Source organism: Thalassophryne amazonica, chromosome 19, assembly GCF_902500255.1.
Source record: "Thalassophryne amazonica chromosome 19, fThaAma1.1, whole genome shotgun sequence".
NCBI lineage: Eukaryota > Metazoa > Chordata > Actinopteri > Batrachoidiformes > Batrachoididae > Thalassophryne > Thalassophryne amazonica.
The window spans coordinates 15,771,979-15,798,679 of NC_047121.1; the positions used below are offsets into that span (position 1 = coordinate 15,771,979).

Consider the following 26,701-nt stretch of genomic DNA (forward strand, 5'->3'; position numbering starts at 1 on the left):
ACACAGGGGATTTAATAGTTACTTTGCTCAGGCTGAAAACACTTATTCCTGGCATAAAATTAAGATAATTTATAGTAAAACCCCAAATAAATAGTGTAGGTACCAACAAAGCAGCTGTTTAGCTGTTTGCTCATGAAGTGACATCATGATTAGTCAGTTTTCTTCTGGGCTTTCCAACATTGGTAGAACAGAAATCTTCACCACTTATGGTACAAGGACACCACACCAGCTCTCAGAAACGCTGAGCCTATGCTGTTAAGGAATAAAAACTCTGCAAGATACTGACTAAAATCAAATAAATTTAATGCAGTACTGAATTATGGTTGCAACAGAAGGTGGTAACATTTTCACAATTTTTATCTGGATATGTCTATGGCAGGGGGAAAAATGAGCAACTAAAAATAACATACAAAGGAAAACAAGACACAAAGGTCTGCTTTTCTAATACGGTGCCACAACTTGATATATGGGCAAAGAATTCTTTGCAACACCACAATACAGGACATTTTTCCCCTCTAAGACTTTTTTTTTTTAATTGGCTGCTTGCCCCCACCACCACCAATTCTACAGTTCTACCAGAAAAGTGATTTTTATCCCCTCACTTTTTTCTCTCTGAACAAGAAGGTACATGGAGCTTTTCAAACCATTTCCATAGATCAGGAAGGGCATGCACCTTGTGCCATTGTCACATTAAAAATGAAAAATGCCCCATCATTCTCACAGCTTTGGCACCACAGACGTGACCGTTTCCAATACTGCAAAATTATTACGACCGCTGCAGATCAGTAGGTCAGGAGCACATTATAGCTGCTCCCTGCAGAAAGAACCCCTGCAGATCAGAAATATTTTACTAATAATGCAGACAAAAAATACAAAGATGCAATAACTTGGATGTCAATGACGAGTGGCACTGGACAGGAGCACATTTGAATCCATCCATTTTGGTGCTGTGGAGGTTAGTGATGCTGAAACTGACTGATTCTAATCTTTGAGTATTCTTTAATATGAAAAATACCTGTCATTTTCTGTAAAATGTAGGGTTTAAAAAAATGATCAAGATTTGCAGGACTGTGGCAGGATTACAAAAATAATGAGCATATCTCTTAACTTTAATAATAACAATTAATGTATCTTTAACAAGTCTGGAATTCTCCTTTAATGTTAATGTTTGTGAACTCCGACCTAATCATTACCAATAACATTTATTGCTACTATTCCTAATTTTAATTTCAGATGAGTTTGTTAAAATACTTCCATCAGAAGGGTGACCATCTGGCATCATGCATGCGACTGAACATTAATGGGCCACCTTTTGCAGAATTTCTTTTTGACAGAGCCACAAAAAAGAAAAAAAAAAAAAAAGAAAAGAAAAAGAAAAATTAAGGTGATGGTCTAGTGGTTAAACCGTTGGGCTTGATACCAGAGGATCCTCGGTTCAAATCCCAGCCTGACCAGAAAATCACTAAGGGCCCTTGGGCAAGGTCCTTAATCCCCTAGTTGCTCCCGGTGTGTAGGTAGCACCTTGTATGGTAGCACACTCACATCGAGGTTAATGTGAGGCATTATTTGTAAAGAGTTTTGAGTGTCTGACTGCTATATAAATGCAGTCCATTTATTCATAGCTGTAACAGCGGTTGGGTAGAAACTGTTATTCAATCTATTTGTACTTGCTTTAATGGCCCTGCACCATCTGCCTGATGGCAGCAGCTCAAACAGGGAGTGTCCAGGGTGGGATGAAACCTTTAGGATGGTGTTGGCTCTCCTGTGACAGTAAGAGCCATGAAGGTCCCCCAGAGTGGGTAGTGGGCATCCAGTGATCTTCTCTGCCATGTTGGTAACCCTCTGGATCTCTTTCCTGTTTGCTACTGTGCAGCTGGCAAACCATATACAGGGGCAGTATGTGAGGATGCTTTCCATGGTAGAGCGGTAAGAAGACACGAGCAATCTCTGCTTTATGTTATTTTTCCTGAGGATTCTCAGAAAGTGGAGTCTCTGCTGTGCTTTCTTTACCAACTGTGTGATGTTCCTGTCCCAGGTCAGTTTCTCCTCTATGTGGACTCCCAAGAAACTGAAGTCCCTGACCCTTTCCACAGAGGTCCCCCAATGAGAATAGGCTGAATGCCCATTCTACTTCTCCTGAAGACTATGATTAGCTAATTGGTTTTGGATGTGTTCAGGAGCAGGTTATTTTGGTAAATGGACTGTATTTATACAGCACTTTTCCATGTGCATCAGATGTTCAAAGCGCTTTACAATAATGCTTCCAGCCAGTTTTTCAAAACACTTCATCACCTCCGGTGTGAGTGCAACAGGCTTTGAAATCATTGAAGCTGGTTATGGGGGATTTTTTGGGTAGAGGGACTATGGTGGTGGTCTTCAGGCATGACGGGACGGTGTTAGGGGCAGGTTGAGGATTTTTGTAAAAATCCCAGCAAGATGGTCTGCACAGTCTTTCAGCACCTGTCCGGAGATGCCGTCAGGGACCATTACTTTATGTAGGTTAACACCCCAATGTGTGCGCCTCACCTCATGCTCCCTCACAGTGAAGTTCTACCCAGCTGTTGGCAGCAACATGGCTGGTCCTGGTGCCGTAGTCTCAAAGTGAGCAAATGAGAGATTTGGCTCTTCTGCCAACACAGCGTTACTCTCAGCAGCTCTGATGTCGAGTTTGTAGTTGGTGAGGTGCTGGACCACCATTCATGCCTGCCTGCTGTTGTTGCTGTCCAGATGGCCATCCATCCTCCTCCTGAAGTCCTCCTTGGCCTTTCTGATGCCTCTCTTCAGGTTGGCACAGGCTGTGCTGTAGAGAGCCCTATAACCATCTTTGAAGACAGTGTTTCTCTCCTTCAGAAACTGCTTCACCTCCCTGGTCATTCAGGGTTTCTGATTGGGGTACACCCAGATGTTTTTTTATTTTTTTTCAACTGTGACCGTATCGGTCCTCATCCTCAAAGATGTCCCAGTCAGTACTGTTGAAGCAGTCCTGCAGCTGCTGAGAAGCACTGTCTGGCCATGTTTTGGCCGTCTTAATGGTGGAGAGGGTGGATTTCCGGAGGGGGGTATGCAGGGATGAGTTGCAGAGAGAGATGGTCTGATTTGCCTATATGTGGTGCAGGTCTGGCCCAGTAACCTTGCTTAATATTGGTGTAAACCTTATCCAGTGTATTCACTCCTCTTGTTGCACATTTGACATGTTGATGAAGTCTGGAGAGCGTGGAGTTTAATTCTACATGATTAAAATCACCCCGGATAGCACGCACCACATCCGGATGTCAGTTGATGCTGCTGTGTCCAAGGACTAAGCCAGCAAAGCATCTGGTGGAATGCAAACAACAGTTAGCAAGACTCCAATAAACTCCAGAGGGAAGGAAAACTGGGCATTTAACAGTCAAATATCCCAGGTCTGGAAAACCCTCCTCCTTTGTTCTTACAGGAGTCACCGGTCCTGTCAAGGTGCCGCCTTGAATAGCATGCTAACTTGATAGCTGAGTCTGGGATGCATGAGTGTAGCCAAGTTTCCTGTAAGGAGTGGGACACAGCAGTTTCTGGTGAAGTTATCCAAAGCCACCTGCAGCCTCAATTCTTCCATTTTACTGGTGAGGGATCTTATATTGGCAAGGGAGAGCTGGGAAGCAGTGATTTTTGTGGTTGCTTCCATAGCCTAGCTAGCCTGCCGGCCCTGCATCCCCCGCTTTAGCTTGCGCTCCCTCCACCACCTCCAGTTTCTTCTCATTGGGATGGTGATCAACGGAGAGCCGGGGTCCCTTGTTATGTATACCGGGATGTTATATGAGCGGCAACACTCTGCTGGGATACTGTACTTCTCCCACACAAAACTCCACTTTTTAACAGATTATGTTGATTGTAGGTGGCATTAGCTTGACAGAAAGTAGCTACTACAAGGACGTGCATAAACAAAAAGCACTGAAAGTGTGAGCACAGAGCTGCTGCTTCTACACACGCTGCCATAAAGTGCCATGTATTTCTTCATAATGGATGTAAATAAGTCCAATGAACCCAATTATTTACAGGTATTATACCAAAATGGCACATTACTTATGCAACCCATCACCTTGGCTTTCATATTTGTAATTAATTTATATCAAGTTGTAGAGATGTGCTTTGGGTTTGAGTTTACAGAAGATAATTAAGTTATATTGAGAATCCTGATTTAGTTGTATTTGAAATAGCATAAACAAATAACGTGCCCCTGTTCTGTGGAATGATCTCCCTGCGTCAATAAAACAGTCTGATTCTGTCAAGACTTTCATGTCGAGACTTAAGCCCCACTTCGTAAGGCTAGCACACTGGCATATTATGTTACTATGCTTTTTACTCTTAATTCATTTTATTAGGAAACGGAACAGGCTACGCCCTCAACTTTATCTAAATTCTGGGTCTTGGCTAGTGGTCGGCTATCACCTTAGTATTTCTTTTGTTTTTCTTGTTACTTAATGCTGACAAATTATACTGTATTTGTTGTCTTTCTGATGCCAGATTCTGCTTTTTCTTCTCTCTGTTTGAGGTGCGGCTCCATCCAGAGATGGTGTGGTGGCTGCTTTGGAAACCCTCCTGTCCTGTGCACTGGCAACATTTCTTCTATATTGTTTTTTTTTAATTGTTTTGTAATTTGTGTCAGTAGCATGGCCCAAACAGAGGGTCACCCCTTTGAATCTGGTCTGCTTGAGGTTTCTTCCTCAGAGGAAGTTTTTCCTTACCACTGTCACCTGTGTGCTTGCTCTGGGCATTGGTAAGGTTAGACCTTACTTATGTGAAGCACCTGGAGCCAACTGTTTTTGATTTGGCGCTATATAAATGCAAATAAACTGAAATTGAACACGTGAAATATTAAGCGACCCAATACTTTTGGAGGGCATTACATACCTCAGGCATTGGTAAATAAATATGTAAGCAAGTCCCTTCAGCTTCTCCTTTTTCCACTTGGGGTCAACACAGCAGATCAGAGATAGATCTGCACACTGATTTGTGCACAAGTTTTACAATGGATACCCTTCCTGACACAACTCCACATTACACGGAGAACTGGCAGGAGTGGTCTTGAACTGGGAAAATTCTGTTCTGGAAAAAAGCACACTAAACACTTGGCCACCAAACTACCTAAAGACAATATTTTGTGGCAAAATTAATGTTTTAAATGTATTGTCATGATATTTGATAACTGCCCATTAAATTTCCACATCATGCGGACAATGTCTCATTGTATTCTTCTCCCTTTCAACATGCTTTTAGAAGGATAAAAAAAAACTAAATTTTTCTTTTCCTTTCACTGAGGGCCTACAGGCAAAGTCAGTTTAACCAAGTTAAGCAAGTCAAGCCAGCCTGCCGCACCCTTGGCCTAAAGCAAAGGCTTCTGCCGCATTGCCTGTCAATCATTTTCAACAGGAGCCACCCCTGATTATTAATTTGTATCTGTCTACAGGAGATGCTGTGGCTTGATTTAACCAGAAAGAGCCAACAGAGTGCACTTGCTGCCTTGGCACACCCATTGCTTTGCATCCACGCATTTGGGACCTAATGAGCACAAGTGTCCTTTCTCTGTGGGCCAAAGGAGCATTTGGGGTTTGACTACTTCCCTGTGCTGTAACTTGGCATTAGTTGCTGTAGCAAGGGGCAGGGCAATGTTTATCCACTTCAGCATTTATTTACATGAATTGTGATATCTGTCAACTCGTGGAGTGTATTTACATAACCACCTACTATATGAGTTATTTAGACCGCACCGCTAAATTGCTATTGACCAATTGTAATCTGTCACTGATTCCCCCTATTGACCACACTTTATTCTTGAAGGGAAAGCAGCATGTCCAAGGATGTTTAAGTCTTAAATAACTAAGACATGGATTACTTAAGGGGGTGTATAAATCAATATTAGGAAGCCATTTCTTATGATTCACTGCAGTCTAATTCGTTAGAGGGAAGTTTTTCATCTGAGATCAAGTGGAGCTGAGATGGCACAAAAATGCAAATAGGATCACTTAACAGTAATGAGCCATGTGTCTTTCAGCTCCAATAAAACAGAGATTAACACCCCAAATCTGCTCTTAGCATTATCAGCCTCACCACTATCACTGAAGTGTAGAACACCAAGGAAAAACATTGTTTTTCCTCTCGGCAACCAATAAAAACAGAGTGCTAAAGTCTGCATTCACTTTCTCCATTGGCTATGAGACACTACCAAAAACATTAAGCTGATTGGTTGTTGCTAAGCAGTAGGCTCTGTAAGAGGGTGGATGTACAAAGATGGCCCCGCCTCCACCAAGTCACGCTATGAATGTGTAAATGAGGAAAAAGTCACCAAGACCGTTGAGTTTAACTTCAGATGTGCGCGCGTGTGCGTGCGTGTGTGTGTGTGTGGGGGGGGGAAATAGATTTTCATTTGGAGAAGGAGATCAAAGCATTTTGTAGACCCTTTGTACTTTAGATAAAGGCTGGGATGCAGACAAGCGGCTGCACTTAACTCTACAACTTAGGTATGATGGTAATAGACAAAAAAAGACATGGAGGAGGTGATGAAGGAGTATCTAGAGAAACAGCACTAAACTGAACAATAAAACAAAGACAAGAAAACACACAGCTCATACAGTTAAAACTTTCCTTACCAAAAAGTAGTATATGCAAGTATGTTTCAAGTATACTTCTAGTTTACTTTTTATATACTTATCAGTACTATTTTTTGGTAAGGGTTGAGGCAATTTATTTTCCACGTCTGAACCCCAAGACACTGCTACTACTCTGCTCATCACCAAAGGAATAGCACGCAGAGTACGGCGCTGCCACCGCCAGCTGTGACACGTGCAAGCAACGATGAAGATGTTGGAAATGAAAGTGGTGAAGCAGAGCTCACGAGAGAAGTGAAACTGCCAGCAGTGTGAGGGCTGTTAGCATCCTTGCTTGTATTGCTGTCAAAGTGTCATAATAAAGCCAAGAGTTTCTTCAATCACAAAGCGTATGGCAGAGCAGGGAGCCAATTAGCCTCGCTCTCACCAGACTCTCTGCTCCATAGAGACTCTCAGCCTCAGTCTGCACACACCGGCAAAACGGAGCTACTGGTAAACACAATCCATTGAAAGAAAGACAAAAAAAATATATATATATACCAGGATGTTTACACAGGCTGAGTCTCCAAGGAGTCAGAACCGCGGAGTTGGACCAATTATTGCAGCCTGTTTCGGGTGGTCAACCAATTACAGTGCTGGTTTTCTCCTCCTTCATCCAATACATAAGCAGCTCTCGAGACTCTCAGCCAATAGCAGAGCTAGGTTGCCTGTAACCATGCAACAGTGAGCAGCTTGGTTCCATGCTGGAGTGTGGAGTTCTGCTGCCGCGCAGCTGCCACTCAGCTTACCGTGCAACCGCAGAGCCGCAGAACAAAAATATGAGAGTGTGGGGAGCACATGGAGAGAAAGTTATGGATGCAACCCAGAACCAGCCACACCCAGATGCACCAATAAGGGGGCAGGAGAGTCAAACGCATTTCTTTAAGTTCTATCTTGACAGATATTAATAAAACATTCATTTTTGTACACAGCATTTAAAAAGTTGACTGAGAATTAAATCCAGGATATTTAAGGCATTATCAAGGCAATTACAAAAAGTAATAACTTCATTTTTACTTCAATACACATGAGCATCTGTCAGGCACATATGATAGTAAGAGTTTAAGTTAAACTAAAACATTTTTAGAAATTGTTTCTACAAGGTGTCATACAGCTCATAGCAAAATGGCAGCATGATGAAGGGAAAAATGACTACACTTTAACAATATAAGTGGTAAGTTGACATAACAGTTCTCTGAACCCTGTCAAGGCAGCATCTGATAATTTAATCTGGGAATTTGCACCTGTCAGGGTCACTGCGGCAGACTACCACAACACAGAGGAAAAGGTGTGGTCTCTTGTACCAGCATAAAGCTCACACCATTTAAAACACTGCCCTCTCTCTCCCTCTCTCTCATATGTGTACTCCCATCTCCAACTTGTATCACTGCACACGTGGTAAATTCCAAACTCTATGGCGCCATGTTCCTGCTAGATGATTGGCCGAGCAGCAACTCTGATCCAAGGATCTGATTCGTTGTTGCTAAGCAGTGAGCAGCCACAGAGTGAAAACAAGGCAGCATGGTCCTCCAAACTACTAGCTAACTCCTTGTTTTCATCTCCTCCTCCCTCCCTCTCTCTCTCAGCATATCCCACCGTTCTGTCTGTGCCCCACCCATACTGCAGTGCTGCAGGATGGGGCCTGGCGACTAACCAGAATAGCCACTGACCTAATAAATTCACCACAGCAGATAATCAAATTAACAATGACCATCATATCTTCTGACCGACCGGTCACCATTTCTGTCAGTGTACAGTTACATAACTTGCAATTATTACACTCAATGAGTGATTATGTGCTTTCCAATAAAATCCAAGAGAAATTTACCTGCATGTCCCAAAATACAGACATGCTGGCCACTTTTGACAACTTTTACACTAAACAACTGCTCTATACTTGAAGGGCTAAGGTCAAGTACAACTGCTGTATATAAAATAGTGACTTCAACAGATCCTTCAAAAATTCAACCACGTAATTCAATGAAATTAAAAACAGCACCATGGCTGTAATGTAAGATTGAACAATGTGTGTGTGCAAATAAATACTCCCCACCACACACACAAACAAAGGAGATTCTCTGCTCCTTCTCCTTCACCCATCTATAGCCAGACCCATGTGGTCAATTCAAATTCTTAGTAGTAGACCTGATTTCCAACGCAATTGGCCAATAAGTTGCCTGGCCATTTGACTGTTGCTAAGCAATAGACTGGCGGAAACCAGCCGGCAAACACGGTGGCCCAGAAGAGTTGTTGCTGCTTCAGGGCCCTAAGGGGGTGGAGGGGGGGGGGAGCATAGTAGCGGGTTCAAACAAAGCTGCTGTCCTCTCACTTCTCACCTCCAAGTGTTCCCTATGGTGCCAGAGGTCCCGGCAGAGCACTTGCTAACTAACACAAGCATCAAACCTGGCACCGCTATCACATACATGATTCATATCCACCAACACATATATGTGCACGGAGACAGGTGTAAACACAAGTGTCTCCGGAGTGAGACATAATATGTAGGCGACAGCCGTCAAGTGACAACAACAACTCACATCGTAAACCGAAGGCCGGATCAAAGTGAACATCTAGAATATTTATAGAATACAGGATAAGGAGGTGGGAAGAGAACGGAATGAGAAGCAACTGTAACTGACAGAAACTTAAAAAAAAAAATGTTGATGTCTGACTACAGAAGAGTTTTCAAGCTGTCTGCTTGAAATATGTTTTGGTTTGTTTGAAGTGTTCTGTTAAAAAAAATAAAATAAATCACTGCAAGTAAACAGTCTAAAATCTACCAGGGAGAGTCAGGATATTCCCAAATCAGGGACTTTACCAATAATGCCATGCATGAGTGAAAAGTGCCTTAACTGGTTTTAATTTGCTGTTATGAAGGTCACGCCCTCCCTCCATGTAATAAGTCCCCCCACACCCAAGTTAAAACAAAACTGTGTAGATATTATCACCATCATCAAACAGAGGAGGAGCTAGCCTATAGTCTGTTTGACTGTGGGTGGAAAATGTAGCAACTGCAAGTGAAGACTTGATGGAGTCACTGAAGCTTTCTCCAGTGACTAGCCCAACTAGCATAGGAACTACAACTGGTATCTGATATCTTTCCATAAAGGTTTTTAGTTCAGAGTTTCATATTTTGCCATAACTGTTATTTTCTTTATTTTTATTACCATTATTTCTTAATCATGATGGTTACTTTCTCCAAGACTTGGTGGGAAAACCTACTGGATGTAAAAAAACAAAACAAAAAACACTCATGCTTTAAAATAATTAAATGCAATGCTAAAATACCCTCAGCCGTTTGAGCATGTAATCAATGAAACAGTGTGAAGAAAGAATGTGACCTTTTGACCCCTTATAATAGTCATGGTTTGCCATCTTTGAACTTGTTCAAGGTCTGTGTCCCAAGAATGGTCCCTGTGAATTTGAAGACTCTGGCAGTAATAGGACTGGACTTAATACTGAGCACAGACGGACAGACAGACGCAAAGTCTTCGCAATACCCGATGGCCATATTTTGGCCTCGGGTAAAAATGAACAATCAGTAACAGGTTCTGACTGAAATGTTATCTTATGCAAAAGCTTAAAACACTGATTGCAGATTTGCTTTCTGGCCTTTTTATTGTTTAAATTAGCCATCTGAATAAATAGACCCTCACATTTAAATTCCTTTGACATTTGGCCATCCTGACAGCTGGTTGGAAACTTAGCAGAGGCTGGACTATGTACTTGTGGGGGTAACATAAAAAAAACATGTATGAACACAAGTGCATGAACATGCAAGGGTGTGAGATGAAACAACATGAAAAAGACATAAAAAAAAGAGTGGAATTACAGGTCTTGTTCTTGCAGATAAACCCTTTTTGTAAAAATTATATGACTTATAAACAAAGCATTTCTAGAATAAATTACTCAACCTCAGCATTTCCCAATCAACAACCTCTTCACGATTCAATATTCCATTTCTCACCTTTTACATCTTAGCTGTAGTTGTTTTACAGACTGGTTTTCTATGTGAAATCCCCCCCAACACACACATAGCTTTATGTGTATCTTAAACAACTTTGTTAACTCACAGTTTGTTGGCATTCACCTATCAGTAAGTTATTGTTAAATTGGGTAAACTTGTACAAATGAACAAAAGGACTTGGGACATCCATCCCAGTAACAACTGTGATACACATAGAAAAAAAAGATGAGACAAAACAAGAGCCAGTTGCAACCAGAGAGGAAAATAAAGTGTTGTGGCAGATACAGATGCACGTATACAGTAAAAGCAAACAGTGAGACCAGCAGAAGCTTTTCTGCAGCAGCTAAAATGAGTGGCAAAGGAACACCCACCTTCTCTCACAACAAAACGTTTTGCAAATAACTTTCTCTTGATATTGTCCTCCAGCCTGTCAGAAGCTATGTACTCGTTAAGAGTCTTTTGTGATATGCTACCCTTTAAACAGGCCCATTTTCTATCAATTTCATCATAAAATTGTGGACTGGACATCTTTGTACAGTGATGGACACAGCATTTATTTTCCTTAATTTTTTTTCCTGTTTCACACACTGCATGATAAGAAACAGCTCATCATACTTATTCCTTGTCAACAACCATGTGCCTCAGTTTCTGTCTCAAACTCAGTTCTCCATTGTGATCAGACTGGATTTAAATGACATGGCATATCTGAAAATAGCATCAAAAGTGTGTTTAATTAGTTAAGCTTGTGCGACCTATGGAAAATTGGTTGAATTTTGATTCCACAACCTACAATTTGATCAAGGAAAATCATTTTAAATGCTGAACTCTGTGCTCAGAGTGTGTAAGGTAATACTTTGCCCTTGGGAAGCACCTTTGGGCTACTTACGCTGCGATTTGGAGCGATATAAATAAATTGGATTGTCATTTATGAGCTCGACTTCACCCAGTGCGCATCCACACCTGAAGCTATGAACTGATTTATTAGATATAGCAAGTGCCACTTTGAACATTAAATCAATTTACAGCACAAAAAACATGTAAGGGTTTGACTCCAACAGTGGTTAGTCTGTGCTTTAATCTTTTTATCAGCGAGTATGATCCAATTCTTATCTTCAAAAGGCATGTTCAAAAATGATACTAAGAATAATTGAAAGACTTGATGAGATGTCAATCAACAAAGAAAAGATAAGAGAAATTTGAAAGTATTAACCGTGGATGGGGGGGGGGGGGGGGGGGCAGGGAATAACAATAAAGAACAACACACTGCACCAAATATCTAAGGTGGGTCCTTAAACCTATGGTTTATCAAGGAGGGCAAAAGTCACTGCCCTACCCACTGCGTCAAGACGTGCTGCATCTGACTTTGGGTGACAGCACAAGATTTAAAAACTTGACAAGGATGAGTTAAAGTTGCAGTCTGAATGGAACAGAAAACTTCTCACAGGCAGCAGAGGAGCTGTGAATGATATGATGCATGTGTGATTTCTAGTTTCCACTGTTAAAGAACAGCTCCCACAAAGCATCGGAAATGCTAAGCCAAAAATACCACTAACATAATTTGAGTTCATTGCTATATCAAACATTTATTTAAATTTTCCTTCTCTCATCTTAGACACAATCTGTCTGCTGGAATAAAGCGTTAAGAAGTGGATTATGAGAAGATGCTATTTATGTTGTTAAATGATTAACAGCACTGTCTTTCAAGTAATATATTAATTACCGTATGCTAATTAAAATTAAAAGCATCTTTTTAACTCACTGGTCCTGCAAAATGACAACACTGCATTATGCAAAGCTGGCCTGAGCTAACAAGAGTTCTGATCCGTATTATAAATGTTTTTATTTTACCATTAAAAATATTTTCAAATGTACTTGTAAGTGTGCAGTTCAGCTTTACAATTAGTGTACAGATTATACATGTGCAACCGCGCACACACATACACACACACACAACTGAGAATAGTTGCGGAACTTGAGGCAACGGAACTGAAGTTTCGACATTTTTAGTCTACTTAAGAGAACTTTACCAACGCTAAATGTAGTTAAAGCAGTTTAGTGTACTCCTACATATAGCTTGTTTTTAAAAGCGAGTAACGCAACATCAGCGCACTTTATCGGACTCGCAGCAAATTGGTTAATACACTTCAGTAACTGCACTTTATTACTTTGACAGTTCCAATAATGTTTTATTTTTGTCTTATATGAAACCACTGGAGTCGTATTAAGCAGTTGAATTACTTACATTTCCAAATCAGGGAAGCACGGTTCAGAAGTTATTAGCTAACTGCTAGCTGGTACAGGTCTGCTGGAAAATCAGCACTTTGTTCCTCCTTATTAAGCTACCAATAGTCGTCCATGGTGTGAAACTTTTGAAGCAGGTGAGTTTTCTTAAAGTACCGTGTTGTTCGCACGCTCCCGTCGTGTACTCCATCCGGCTCCTCGTTCTCCCCCGCCGGCCCGTTGTCGTCGTCCTCCACGGTGACATCCGCTCCGCTGACCGGGGCGCCGACGTTCTCCAAACCGCGCTCCATCACTCCATCGCCCTCCCAGGACGACCGCGAACCCCGAGCGGCGGACCGCTGCTCCCCCCCGACAACGAAGCTTTGACTGTGCGAAGTCCCGAGTCCGAGCAGCACTTTGAGCAGCAGCAGGAGCACCAGGGAAATGCTCACGTTTCCAAAGTGAAGCCCGCTTTCCATTTGTGAGACTGGCACATTAGTGAATTATGAGATTTACATGCCACTGGCCATGTAAGTCTTAACATAAAAAGCAAACAAACGGTGCAATAAAGTGCGGCAGTACCAAGGAAAATGCCTTATCTTCTAAAATGGTGCTCCTTACACGGTTATTTAAAGTAAACATAAACAGCGCTGAAGAGAGCTTGATATTCCCTTTATACTCGCTGCTCGCATTTGCCTTAGTAACGATAAGTCCCGCCCCGTTTCTACTCAGGGATTGGATAGCACAGTCCTCGCGCGCCTTCACTTTTTACATAACGCGTCTCATTGCACAGTTTTTTGCCAATCATATGTACCTGCATACTAAGCATAATCCGATTGCGCTATGCGACCGTCAATCAAAGGGGCGGTGTCCTCACGGACCAACCCCTCTAAACAGTGCACCCGATTGGCTTGGCTAGCTGTCAGCCAGAGCGCATGCGCACGGTGCAGCGTGACGTAAAACATTACCCGATAGCGATTCCAGTGGAAGAAACGCGATTGGTTGGGAGTAATGACGTCCGTCCAATGCGGAAGAAAGTAAAGGAGCAGCAATACGATTGGCTAGTTTGCTTACCCCGCGGACTAAATTCCCCAAAGCGATTGGATGTTTCAGTTGTCAAGCGCACAACAGCTGACATGAAAACTTCAACGTGGCCCCAGCGAAGGTGCGGTTTATCAAGTCACGAGTTAACGTAAAGAAACACATCCGCATTTACAGAACGTGAAAGGATTAATACAAATAAAGTCTCACACACACACAAAAAATTTAACCTGCAGCATTGTGTGAGAGTTTTAGACCTAATGTCATAACATGTCCGTCTTACAGTGTGCCATGTTTACAGTAGGATATTACAGAAATAACGTCTAGCGCCCCCACGTGGACATAGAGATTGTACGACATACTATACACATACATACATACATACATATATATATATATATACATATACGCACACACACACACACACACACACACACACTATCAAGTACAATTCTGAAATGAAGGCAAGCTCAGTTTTTTTTAGTGGATAGATTTGTATTTGTATCTGTATTGGACATGTATTTACAATAGACAAAGATTAAAATACAAATTTCAAACTCAATCAGGACTTCTCACCACATCAGAAATAAGGCAAGGAGACACACTGGGTTTTTCTGGCCCTTTATGTTTGTTGAAAACTTAGTACCTTCACAGTAAAATCATAAATCAGACATACTGCTAACAAAGTGTGTGTGTACAAAGATAATTTAACATGACCCAAGCTGTTCCAGATATTCTCAGTTACAGATTTTGATGTGGCCACTGCATTGTTTGATTTATACCAGCAGCATCAGAATTTACAAGTAACTCTGCCAAAGTGGCTTGTTGGGGACCCAAATCAGAGTTCAATGTTGCTACATTGTTATGGAGCAGAAAGTCCATGTGGACCCTATCAACAATACCTTGAGGTTGAAAACTGGGTTTTGGGGGCACCAATTAGTTCTTGAACAAAGGATGTAAGGTTGAACCTGCAACATCCATTTGAGACTCAAAGCTACATGCATTCCACACCGTATTGAGAAGGTGGACCACTGCAGAATTTGACCTGGACCACAATGGAAGCTTAAGTGCACAAAGTTGTCTGAATACACAAATACTGTTCAAGTTTATAGATTTGTTTCATACATTTTGAAATAATTAAACACCAACCTAGTTATAAGGGGAAGTAGCTTTTGGAAGGGAGCTTTTTTTTTTTCCTTTTCCTGAATGCAGATGTGCACAGAACCCTCCCAGAAGTAGTGAGTAGTTTCAAAAGTACAAAGCATCACTTTGTCCACCTTCTCATACTGCAACAGATTGACAAAATAAACATATAAAGTGTTTAAGGCACTGCAACCTGGAATTAACCTTGAATGACAAAGAAAAAAAAAAAAAAAAAGGAGCACTTTTCCCATACCCACAACAAGACAGTAAGTAAACAAATGAAGGTTGTTGTTGCTGTTACACTGTGGGACAATGACCAAGATGAGATGTTCTGCCTCTTCAGTACTGAACCATGAGCTTCAGATGAGTTCAGCAACATTTTGAAAATCAGCTCTGTAGACTAAAGAGATTTCTGGGTGATTCTTTAACTACGGGCACTATTGGCCTTGTAAATGTAATTTCCACCACACCATTGCCTTACAAGCGCCTTGGGGCAACTGTTTGTTGTGATTTGGCCCTATATACATGTGCTCTGATGTCACTGTTTATCTCCATAGAAACTACCCAATCAATCTTTCATACAAACTGTTTAAAGGGACATTACAGTGTTGTGGTGGAAATTATGGCAGTAGTGTGGGACAACTACATTTTGTTTAAAAAAAATCACAACAGTTGTATGACATTGAATACCCCAATTATGTTTTGATTATTTTACTGATATTTTATTCAGGGATATTTTTTAAAACATTAGAAAAAACGTTTCTTTACCATTCATTTTTACATTGAAGATCAAAAGTCTGGGTGTGGGACAAGCACAAAACAGCAATATTTGCATATAATGATGCTGAAAAAAGGTGAAAAAGTCATTATAGACTACTAGAACAAATTTCTCAACACACTTTCATTGTAAAGATAACTATAAAAGTGTGAAATTTCCCCTTTTTTCTGTTTTTCATACAATATGATCAAAGGACATAAGTCAGCTCAAACCCTTCAGAGGGAAGGCAAAAAGGGAAATGTCCTGAAGCTAAGACGATCCTCTTCTTGGTGGCGTCGGGACGGTCGGTGACTACAGACAAACGCATCCAAGCACTACACTCTGCATTTCAGGCTTAAAGGAGGAAGAGAGAAGTGATGATCTAGTGGTTAAGCGTTGGGCTTGAGACCAGAGGATCTTCAGTTCAAATCCCAGCCTGACCAGACAATCACTAAGGGCCCTTGGAAAAGATCCTAATTGCTCCCGGTGTGTAGTAAACACTTGCATTGCAGCACCCTGACATTGGTGTGCGAGTGTGTTTGTGTTAATAGGTGAATGTGGGGCATAATTGTAAAGCGCTTTGAGCGTCTGATGCGGATGGAAAAGTGCTATATAAATGCAGTCCATTTACCATTTAAAGGATAAGTTCAATAGTTTTAATCTTATGCTTGGTTTTTAAGCTGTTTTGGGGGTCATCTTTGCTTTTAGGACAAAAATAAACATTCACTTGGAATGCAAACACCACTACAATAGTACAACTGCTAAGGTCACGGAATGGCACAATAAGAACCAAGTAAACCACTTATTGTCAACTCTGAACAGGCAAAAACAAAAGTGTTGGGTTGTGGCTTCCATGTGGTGTGAATGTGCATGTTTAGGTAATTAACTGTAGATATTTTAAAATCTACCAATTATAAAGTTAGCTACTCATCTTCACCTCCAGCTGGCATTACACAACAAGCCCCTACTTCACTTGTAACAGTGACTGAAGAAGTCATGACTGCTATCCAGCTACAAGTCTACTATCTGGTTTTCACTCCAAAGAGCTTTATGACCCATAGTATGAGGTGTATAAAGGTACCCCCCCCCCCCCAAAAAAGAAGAAAATCTGTTAGTTCAGATGGAAAGTCTATAAATTTATGTGTTATAGTATGTACTTTCAGGTTCTCCCTTTTTCTTTTGAGGTTACAGACTTGGTACACATGTTGATTTGGCATAAGTTGTAAGCTGCAACTCCACATCACATGAAAATTTGGCAGGGGTGGTCTTGAACTGGGAATCTCTGCTCTGAAAACAACCGCACTAACCACTTGGGACATATATATATATATATATATATAAAAATGTGGTTTAAAAAAAACAAAAACAAAAAAACAATTACTTCTCCAAAGGCCACCAAGGTGTGGTTGAATGATCAACCATGTAAAGGTCAATACAAGCAGGCATCATCAGTGAGCTCCTCTCCTTGAATCCCTTTGACTTTTTTTTTTTTTTTGCTGAAAGCACTTACTGAAATGAGTAGTTTAAACAAAGCTCTGCACCCTCTTGGTGCTTCATGCAACAATCTAAGTTTTGAGGCACATCAGCCTTCTTGTTGCAACAATATCTCAGTTGATTTCTGAACATGTTAACAACAATAGAGAAAACTGATTAAGAATTTATCTCAAGTACAGCTTTGGAAGCATTTTAACATGACAAACTCATGTCAAGGCACACTATCTTCATTCTGCAGCAAAATTCACCTCATTGGGTAAGAAACAAGCATTAAAATATTCAAAACATGAAAAAAAAGTCTGACAAGACAAAAGAACCAATGGAAAATAGTGCACCTGCCCTTTCTCATCCGGCACTTGAGCACTAAAAATAAGAGGCACCACATACAAAATAAGAAAGAAGTGATGCAGAGTCATTTGATTTTTGTGATATGTGACAAGCTCCCTGCTGCAAATTTTTCCAATTCTGTGGGAGATGGTAATCTTTGAAAATAGTCTGACATTGGGTGAAGATCATGTACACTTTGAGAGAAAAGTGAGGTCAATTCAGAGGAGAAAAAGACCATGAACATGGTAAAATCTTCTCAGCTGATAGGAGCACTCCGAATCTGCACAGATCCATCCTCCATCCCAAAGTAGGCGATTTCAGCCATGTCGACAAAGAGCCCCGTCTCCACCACACCTGAGAGAGACATTTTTTGTTGGACAAAAGCTGCTACATCCAGGTTGAGAAATACCAGTGTCAATATTTATAAACTGCCACTTGAAATTTCTTTACAGCCAAAACACAAACAGTGTTTCCACTTTCCTTGTGTAGGCAGATGTGTTTGTTCAAACTGACAATTAAATGAGACAATTATGGGGTTAAATTTGTCTCAATACCTGCAAATGCAGGGTGATCTACAAATATAGTCCTCAAGTTGCACACGTTTTGCAATTCACAAACAAATTTCTGATTTGTAACTTGTGTATTGGTTTTTATAAATAAATATATTTTTGCAAGTGTTTAATTTTTTTGTTTGTAAAAAAAAACAAACAAAAAAAACAAAACAAAACAAAAAATGCATTTACAAAACTGAAAATTCAGTTTGTGAAGTGTGATTCAGCATTTGTGGATCACACGCATTCATCTCTTTGTTCAGCTACGTAATTTTGAGACATTCTCACCGCTGATCCACAAACAAATAACTCACGCCTCAAACAAGCCACCATCCTCTATGAGTACAAATAATTTTCCTTGCCCTACATTAAGATGAAAATAGTCTACACACCATGAAAAAAAAAAAAAATTGAAAATAATAATACAGCAGTGTTACCGTTTAAGATATATACATTTTTAATCAATGAAAACTATTGTTCAAATCTGGCTTCATAAACCAAAAGCTGCCAGTAATCAACTGCTTACCTGGAATCATCTTGATTGCAGGGTTGACCTCCTTCCAGTTCTGAACACTTTCAAACTTCCAGTCAAGGATGAAGTTGGTATTGTCAGTGACCACAGGACCCTGAGAGCCAAACACAACACAAGTCCCTTTAAAAGCAAACTCAAAGAATGAACTGGACACAGCCACAAGAAAGCCAGCAAAGCAAAAAAGAAAGATTAAGTGTCCAGAATGTCAATGGACAACGAACTGCAGGCCAGAAAACAATGACACAAATTATGATTCATCGTTTAGTTGCTCTGGTACTTTAGGAAGGGTGATTTTAAAATTGTTGAAATCATTTTTAATATGCAGAGAAGCACAAACTTGCACATACAAACTCTGCTCAATCTGTAATCGCACGCACACACAATAAATAAAATCAAGCAGGAACGTAAATCTCTGATATTCACCTGAGTTAGACGAGGGCGAATATCTGTCATTTTGGGCGACTGGGCATGGACAGAGGGCCACAGAAAATGCATACCGCATGACAACTGCATGTTATTTGCATTATTATCACTTACTGAGATACACAACATGTGGAGTGACATTAACAATATTTAATGTCATTTCAAAACACACAACACCCAGCAAATTCGGCAGGGCGTCCTCATCAAGCTGGCTGCTTTTGCTGCTGTTCATTGTCGTACTATCCATAATAAAATCACTGGGACCAACACACACTTCTCACCTTTTCATGTTATCATCTGCAGACAGTTCTTGGGTTGCGCATGTTATGACGTCATCACTTTATGCACAGCGGGCAGGTAATGGGATACCCGCCCGCTACTGCGGGCAGGTATTGACAGGTAACAAATGAAAATCTATGCTACCGGCCCAGCAACGCCTCAGTAAGTGATGATAATATTGGGTATACTAGTTTTCAGACTCCCATGATGGCCACAATAAAATTCAACACATACCCAACACTGAAGTTGTCCAAAGTCTTTGAGGTCATCTTGTGTACCAAGTTTCAAAGTGTTTGTCAAGATATCACATATCAAAGATTTCAGAGACCGGTCCTCTAGTAGCCACAATTGCAAACAAAACATACTCAATGCTGAACTCGCTCAAGGTCTTTAAGGAGGTGACCTTGGGTACCAAGTTTCAAAGGAATACACAAAGGCTTTCTCAACATCATCAACCACAGGGACACAAGTAGTTCCTAGACATGCTCTGCCTTCTACATCGGCATCCAGCATACTACAGAACCACCCAGGCAGACAACCATCTATCTGCCATTGCCAGCTGAAATGCGGGTGTCACCTTGTCTTTCTCCAGCTGCTGTGCTTCTCTACACCTGTGTGCTGGAGAAATGTGCCACATGGCCAAAATGTCAGAATAGTGAAGCAGATAAGCATTATTTCTTGCCAGAATTGTTCACTTGGTGACGCAAGTATCAGATTTGACATGAATGTTCTTCATAAATCAGTGTTTGAGAAGAAAGTGCTGGCCACTTGAAAATCCAATATGGCGGCCAGGTAGGGGTCAATGAAGAATTACACAGGGGTCAAAATCTAAAAATGCTCCAATCATATAGAAAGCTATACCACATTATGTGTCTGGTCACAAAGATTGCAAAAAGGTATAGTCTGGACTATCTACGACTGAATGTTCTGGAGTAAAAACAGCAAGAATGGTGACAAAGGTCAGTATCAGTTTGTACAGGGGTCAAAAGTTAAAGTTGCCCCAGTTTTGGTAAAACATGGTGCAAATTATTGGTTGAGTTAATAGGGTTTCAAAAAGGAATAGTTTGCACCATGTGTCATGCTCAGTTGTGACGTTACAGGGTAACACCTGTCACATGCCACAGAATCCAGTGGACGTCGACACTGACATTTACTTTGCAAACCAAGCATTCAACATAGTAAAAACTATTCCATTTATTAATCCTATTAGTTCAATCAATAATTTGCACGTTTTACCGAAACTGGGGAAACTTTAACTTTTGACCCCTGTATAAACTGAAACTGACCTTTGTCACCATTCTTGCTGTTTTTACCCCATAACATTCAGTCATCGATCATCCAAACTATACCTTTTTGCAATCTTTGTGACCAGACACATAATGTGGTATAGCTTTCAATATGATTGGAGCATTTTTAGATTTTGACCCCTATGCAATTCTTCATTGACCCCTACCTAGCCGCCATATTGGATTTTCAAGTGGCCAGCACTTTTTTCTCAAACACTGATTTATGAAGAACATTCATGTCAAATCTGATGCTTGCATCACCAAGTGAAGGATTGTTTCAGTTATCTGCTGCACTACAACTGAGATTCCTTCACAATGCAAGTGTTAATCATCTGAGCCTCCCTAAGCAACTGCTCACTTGACAAAGTCATTCTAGTGGCAGCCAAGGATTGATCATCCAAAGACACCTACTACCAAGGACAATCATTACCTTAGGTTAGTGGTTTGCAAGAGAGTCTCCCAACCATACAGTAAGACAGGAAGCACCACATCCCAACAACCTGGACCGTCATTTTCCTGCAAAGGTTTTTTTTTGGCATTGCCAGACAGATCAGTCCAGCAGTCTCAAAACTCAAGCTCCTCAAAAGATCAAAGGCCCACAGATACAAGTGTCACTCCCAAGAAAAGTGAACTGGCTCAAGTTTGACACTTTCACTACATACAGATATGCTTCCGTTGGCCAAAACCAGGAAGGAATTGAAAGTCTGGATATTAATCTTGATTCAGGACCATCACAAATCCAGACACTCTGCAACACATATAATAATAAATGATTCAAAGGTGAACAACCGCTTCACTTACTGCTTTACTGACAGCCATTCGTAAGTTTGTCTCCCCTCCAAAGCGTTTAGTTATCATCCTGGAGATTGGAACGTAAGCCATGGGGATGACCTCAATAGGAACACCCTTTTTCCACTGTTGGCCCAGAGAATGTGAGTCCTTCCTGTGAGGGGTAGTAAATGTGAACATACAAACCTTTCATAAGGCCTTTCAGATAGACATGGGCAGTTGCAGACAGAGGGGTACATATAGCTTGGCTAAAAACATGCAAACTCAATTTTCTCCAACTGCACACATTTCATTTTAATCAACCAGTGTGTGTTAAGGTAGAATGTAAATTTTATTTCCAGATAAAGTTAAAAACACACACACAAAATAATAGTTACAAGATATGTTAGATGTTCAGTCGGTAAAGAGAAGGCATACACCTATCCAATGTTTTATATCGGTACTGTCCAATATTAAGTATACGCAATAAATTAATAAAATTACTAGACTGAATATCGAGCATTCAATCCTTCTATTGCACACTTGAGTCATCTTGTGGGCTCTGGATGTTTGTTTTTTTCTTTAGGGGAGTTGAGAATTTCTTTCATAGTTTGAGCTTAAGTTTTATAAAATGACTATATTAGCAAAGTACAGCCAAACAATTGCATTCAACAGATTAACTGTTTCAAGACAGTGAAAACTGCAGGATCATATCAGCCACAAAAAAGTGGTATTGTGCCATTGCTAGTTAACGGTTTCCATGCATCAAGATAAATGCCTCATTCAGCAGCATGGAAAGAAGATTCTACAAATTTATGGAACTACTTGTATAAGTTTCTGAGGTGGCCAAGTTAAGTGAGCTTGTTTCCACTGTGGAAGGTTCCCAGTTCAAACCCCACCCCTGCCCAATCTCCATGTAATATGGAGCTGCCATCCAGAAGGGCATCCGGCGTAAAACTTGTGACAAATCACTATGCAGACCCACCTCTGATGTGCTGTGGTGACCCTGAGTGAGCAACAAGGGAGCAGCTGAAGGGGCTTACTTTAGTTGTATAAGTTCCTAATTGACTAACTGGCATAATTTAGGGTTTCTTGAGCTACATTTTAAGGCCCATTTTCGCATACATGTGAGTTTAAGGAGACAACATGGCCAACTAATTAGAAAAGTTGTAGTTTGATGAATTCTTTTTAAAATTTCATGGATGGAATGTTGAATAGTGATGCTGCCTATGATGATTTTAATTCTGTAGAAAGTCAGGCTTTATGCGATGTCAATTGTGCAAAAACAAATTTAAAATGTGCAGTGAAGGCAGGGTGGACCAATTTCTCTATGCAGGAAATTCCTGAATTAACAGACAGAGATTTTGAGAGGATTTTGATTAGAAGTCTGTTGCACATAACAGCTCTGGGCAATGAGCATAATCATCCTTCAGCCAAAATAAATAATAAAGCCTACAAACTTTCTTTAGTGATTCCATGACTTTGGTTTTGGTGTCAGGGTATTGTATTGGATTGTGGGGATCGCAGTCAGTAAAATATCCAAGATCAGCTCCAAATGTATGCAACACAGAACAAAATACAGTGTTCTCACTGACTGAATACAGATGCAAATCATTGGCAATAAATATTGCAATCCAGGTGGCAATGACAGTTTCTCATATTAGTAAATTTCCAGAAATATGAGCAGAGTTGGATACAATTTGCCCAAAGTGCTTTCATACACTAATGCTGCAAAAGGTGTCAATTGGATTTCACACCACAGCTGTTTTGTGCGAGCGTTATGTGCTGCACTTCTGCACTACCGCTTTCCACTTTTTTCATTCCATCAACATTACACTAAGCAACATTTAGAAAATTTGATTTTTTTTTTTTCATTTATTACTCAATTCAAAATGGTCTACATTCACAATGGGATCCATATGAATATCCAGCCCAACCACTCAACACTGAGTCATCAAGTTTTCTGTAAAGTCTTATTGCTAATTGTAGGGTCCTGGCGGCCACTGTTGGCTGTTTTTGAACTAGCAAACACAAACCTGTAGTCGGCAATGACAATAAAATGTTTTGCACAACCAGCTACAATCTTCTCTTGAGTCAAACAGCCCCTGCAAGATGGCAACAAAAGTAATGTTGGACATAGGACACAGTGCTGAAATTCTGCTGCCTGCGTTTCCAATATACGCACCCTCCACCTTTGATCAGTGTGAGGTCTGAGTCCACTTCATCTGCTCCATCAATTGCCACATCCAGCTGTGAGGCAGACCACAAGGAGTGCTTTTCAAATTAACAGAAAAAAGCAACCACCACAGCAGACTGTCAGTATTCCTGAAAATGTAAGCATGGTATCTGGGGTGTAATAATTTACTAAAACAAATCCAAAATTGATTTTTTAACCCTACAGGGTCCAAGGGTATTTTCTCAATTTTAACATACCCCTTCAAAAGGTAATGCTTCTATATATTAAAAGCCAAGTGATCTCTTTGTACGTGTGGCACGTATTGATCACAGAGAAACTGGGGAGACATTTGCCATTTGGTATGCTTATGTATTTTGGGTCAAAGATGAACGCCTCAAAAACAGAAAGCTGACATGATTAATATATTTGGATAAATTAGGGATAGTGGGTAACAACAGTGAACAAAACTCTGGACCCACACGCCATTCCAGCAGGGGGCGGTAAATCATTTCTATATTAAAAGCCAACTGGCCTCCATGTACATGTATACGAGTGTGCGTATAACTTCAATCACAAACTGCAGAGAGCTGACATTTGCCATATGATATGCTTATGTATTTTGGGACAAGGATGAACGCAGCCAAAACTGAATATTTTTGGAGAAATTACTGATATTACATAACAGTGAACAATGGATGTTGATAATTACATTATGGACTCAGACTCCACTCCAAATCATTATAGAAATTTTGCATAATTTATTACCACCCTTGAAAAATGTCAGGTACCTATTGTATAAACACTACCCAACCTAGAGGCCATGGATCCCCATGGGAAATGCACTAGTATAGTATTATGCCCTTGTATTACATATGAAAATGTTGTCTAGACCACTGTGTAAAAGACAATTTGGCTCCATAGGTAAAAATATGAACATACAGTAAAATGTTGAATCAGGACCTGCCTTATATAATGACCGGGACAAAATTTTGTATGAAAAAATAAATAAATAAACACCTGCCTTAAATAAATGTCAGGCATTATGTGCATTAAAAAGATTACATTTAGTTGAGTCACTCATTTTTTGTAAGTGTGCTGTGGAGTGGTACATGTAATTTTCCATGAATCGCGGGTCATTTGAGCATCTGACTCCATGTTGTAACATTGGTCATATTTGTGGACTTTTCTGCCAAACGTATTTGATCCATGATCAAAATATAATCAGCATGCGCATTGTGAAAACTTATAAAATATGACGGGAGAGGAAGGAGTGAAACCATAAAAATGAGAAATCACAGCCCTTTGCTGTGTCCATCAATTTAGTTGGTCCGCAGGTTCGCAGCCATGCAGAGGGCTCTGCTCTAAAGCAGTTTGGTCTGACACCCAGATATGTGTGAAACTTACCATACCAGTGCAGGCAACAAGCAGCATTTTGTTAATAATCACGCACCTTGACTTACACCCTGCCTCCTTCAGGTCCTGTGTCTGAGCACGGTTTGAAAAAATAAATGCCCGGGCTTTTAATCACAGAAATATGGCACCCACTTTCCTTGAATTGGTGAGTGTTAGTGCTGAACTTCATTTTGTACCTCTGTTACTGGGAACGTCCAGACTGCTCTGACGGTACGTGAGGTTTTTTTTTTTTTTTTTTTTAATGAAAATGCATTGCAATCGGACAGGACGTTTTGTGAAAATCCATTATACAAAATCCATTACATACGGTGTATATTACACAGAGAACCATACAAAAGCATTGGGACTTTTGCGTTTGTCTGGTGAGTGTGAATGATGATGGCTTAGGCAAGTTTTACTGTATATGTGTTTCATGTGGATGAAGTGATTTGGTATGAATAACAGGTGGAAACATTTTCAGGTCACAAAAGAAGTGCAACATGTATGAGAGAGAAAAAGAAAAAAAAAACAAACAAATATTTTGTTGATGCACTTTGCCGATGCAGCAATTAAATCCTTAAATCTTCTTGAATATGATGCCACAAGCACCCATCTTTGGGCAGCTTTGTACATTCCTCTTTGCAGCACCTCTCAAGCTCCAGAAGGTTGGGTGGGGAGCGTTGGTGCACAGCCATTTTCAGATCTCTCCAGAGATGTTTAATCAGATTCAGGTCTGGGCTCTGGCTGGGCCACTCAAGGACATTCAGTTGTCTTGAAGCCTCTCCTCTGATATCTTGGCTGTGTCCTGAGTCAAATGAACAGTCATCCCAGTCTGAGGTTAAGAGTGCTCTGGAGCAGGTTTTCATCCAGTACATCTCTGTGCATTGCTGCATTCATCTTTGCCTCAAGCCTGACTCATCTACCAGTTCCCCACAGCATGATGCTGCCACCACCATGCTTCACTGTAGGGATGGTGCCTGGTTTCCTCCAAACATGATGCCTGGCATTCATGGCGAAGAGTTCAATCTTTGTCTCATCAGACCAGAGAATTTTGTTTCTCATGGTCTGAGAGTCTCTCAGGTACATTGTGGCAAAATCCAGGTAGGGTGCGACGTGGCTTTTATTAAGGAGTGGCTTCCATCTGGCCACTCTACCATAGTGGTCTGATTGGTGGATTGCTGCGGAGATGGCTGTCCTTCTGGAAGATTCTCCTCTCTCCACAGAGGAATGCTGGAGCTCTGACAGAGTGACTATCGGGTTCTTGGTCACCTCCCTGACTAAGGGCCCTTCTCCCCCTGATCGCTCAGTTTAGACAGGAGGCCAGCTCTTGGAAGAGTCTTGGTGGATCCAAACTTCTTCCACTTATGGATGATGGAGGCTACTGTGCTCATTGGGACCTTCACTAGCAGAAATGTTTCTGTACACTTCCACAGATTTGTGCCTCAAGACAATCCTGTCTGAGTATTGCCCGCCATTTCCAGAGGTCACTTTCAATGGTTGTTTGCAGCCGTTCTGCTCTCTGTAAGCCTGATCCCGTCGGACCTCAGAAGCTAAGCAGTGCAGGGCCTGGTTAGTACTTGGATGGGAGACCTCTTTGGAACACCAGTGGCTGTGTGTTTCTCCAGATTACACTGGAGTTGTGTCAGGAAGGGCATCCGGCGTAAAAAACGTGCCAAATGCCAATGCGGCTGTATCCCCGGCGACCCAGAACAAAATGGAGCAGCTGAA

At 40.9% G+C, this 26,701-nt stretch overlaps 2 protein-coding genes and 1 long non-coding RNA gene across 3 annotated transcripts in view; 1 reads left to right on the top strand and 2 right to left on the bottom strand.

Annotated features, from left to right (window-relative positions):
* The window catches only part of eif2ak3 (eukaryotic translation initiation factor 2-alpha kinase 3), a 71,658-nt gene extending 58,229 nt beyond the window's left edge, over window positions 1-13,429 (bottom strand). Inside the window, exon 1 of the mRNA XM_034195365.1 lies at window positions 12,982-13,429. Coding sequence (XP_034051256.1) covers window positions 12,982-13,283 — 302 coding nt within the window. The 5' untranslated portion in view covers window positions 13,284-13,429. The remainder of the gene's footprint in view (window positions 1-12,981) is intronic.
* A 922-nt stretch (window positions 13,430-14,351) lies between these two features.
* LOC117501072 lies at window positions 14,352-24,856 on the top strand. The gene is made up of 3 exons (XR_004557923.1): window positions 14,352-14,801; window positions 15,252-15,254; window positions 24,846-24,856. It is a non-coding gene; the product is annotated as an uncharacterized LOC117501072 (long non-coding RNA).
* Window positions 17,243-26,701, bottom strand: part of rpia (ribose 5-phosphate isomerase A (ribose 5-phosphate epimerase)) — a 31,851-nt gene continuing 22,392 nt past the window's right edge. Inside the window, exons 5-9 of the mRNA XM_034159881.1 lie at window positions 23,591-23,655; window positions 23,442-23,510; window positions 21,439-21,580; window positions 18,644-18,743; window positions 17,243-17,920 (exon numbers count right to left, since the gene is read on the bottom strand). Of these exons, the coding sequence (XP_034015772.1) occupies window positions 17,823-17,920; window positions 18,644-18,743; window positions 21,439-21,580; window positions 23,442-23,510; window positions 23,591-23,655 (474 nt within the window). The 3' untranslated portion in view covers window positions 17,243-17,822. The remainder of the gene's footprint in view (window positions 17,921-18,643; window positions 18,744-21,438; window positions 21,581-23,441; window positions 23,511-23,590; window positions 23,656-26,701) is intronic.